Source organism: Bison bison, unplaced genomic scaffold (assembly GCF_000754665.1).
Source record: "Bison bison bison isolate TAMUID 2011002044 unplaced genomic scaffold, Bison_UMD1.0 scf7180017864309, whole genome shotgun sequence".
NCBI classification, from domain to species: domain Eukaryota; kingdom Metazoa; phylum Chordata; class Mammalia; order Artiodactyla; family Bovidae; genus Bison; species Bison bison.
The window spans coordinates 4,915,280-4,916,475 of record NW_011494881.1 but is presented as its reverse complement, the minus strand read 5'-3'; the positions used below and the strand labels follow the sequence as shown (position 1 = coordinate 4,916,475).

Genomic DNA, 1,196 nt, shown 5'->3' with positions numbered 1-1,196 from the left:
TGGGCAGAGAGACAGAGGAAGGAGGCGGTGAGCTCCGAAGCCCAGCCAATGTGCAGGACAGAAAGGGTACAGAGGAGGGTGCTAAGCCTCTGCTTGACTTGATCCTTGACTAGGATGCACAAGGACTGCACTCAACAGCCTCTCCAGGTCAGTGCAGCAACTTCAAATACTCCGCTGCTGCTGCTTAGCCACTCAGTCGTGTCTGACTCTTTGTGACCCTGTGGACTGTAGCCCGCCAGGCTCCTCTGTCCATGGAATTCTCCAGGCAAGAATACTGGAGTGGGTTGCCATGCCCTCCTCCAGGGGATCTTCCTGACCCAGGGATTGAATCCGGCTCTCCCACATTGCAGGCAGACTCTTTACCATCTGAGCCACCAGGGAAGCCCAAATATTCCTCAACTAGGTGGGAAAGAGCCACTGTCTTGATCTTAGAACCCCCGAATCTCCCCACCTCCTGGAGGGGGCCTGCGGGGCCCCCTTCCAGCACTACCGCTTATGTCCACTGTGTCTAGTTTGTACCTGGGTCCTCAAATAATTTGTGTATCACCCTGCACACTCCCTGTTGCCATCCACCAGTCCAAGGGACCTGGGGCAGGTCTATACACTTGATGATACCTTGTCAAGGGGATGCAGGAACCCAGACTGTAACACCAGCTAAGCCAAGAGAGCTAGGTGTCGGGGTCCCCACAGACCCCTCTAGCTCTGACATTCAATGACTTTGCTTTCCAAAACTCAGCATGCAGAGACATGCTCAAAAGTGTCCTGGCATGGGTGCCAGGAGCAAAAGGCCATTGGTGAGGACCGCCACACACACCATCTGCTGGACCCCCCATGCTCTAATAGATGGGTAGGGTCACTTCAAGAAAAGCAAGGGAGGGTGCCCCATGTGACCAAGTCACTGGGCTTGTTTGTTTTGGGCTTTCTTTTGGCCACTCCACACGGCATGCAGAACTCCCCCAACCAGGGATCAAACCCATGCCTCCTGAGGTCACTGGGTTTTGCGAGCACTGAGCACAGCCTCTTCTAGTGGGATGGGAAGGACTTGCAAAGGTCCACTTCGCATACGGGGGCAGGTGACGACCCAGGGAGACCCAGGGGTCACACACCACACAGAACCACGGGACCAAGACAGCTCATCTTCCCAGGATGAAGAGTTAGAACACAATAGCTCTGGAATGTTTCTCCCAGTCTTACAG

The 1,196-nt window shown here is 54.8% G+C and overlaps 1 protein-coding gene across 1 annotated transcript in view; it reads right to left on the bottom strand.

Moving 5' to 3' along the window:
• ADAMTS14 (ADAM metallopeptidase with thrombospondin type 1 motif, 14) overlaps nt 1-1,196 on the bottom strand; it is a 99,616-nt gene that overhangs the window by 4,289 nt on the left and 94,131 nt on the right. The window contains exon 21 of the mRNA XM_010852395.1: nt 980-1,007. Within this exon, the coding sequence (XP_010850697.1) occupies nt 980-1,007 (28 nt within the window). The remainder of the gene's footprint in view (nt 1-979; nt 1,008-1,196) is intronic.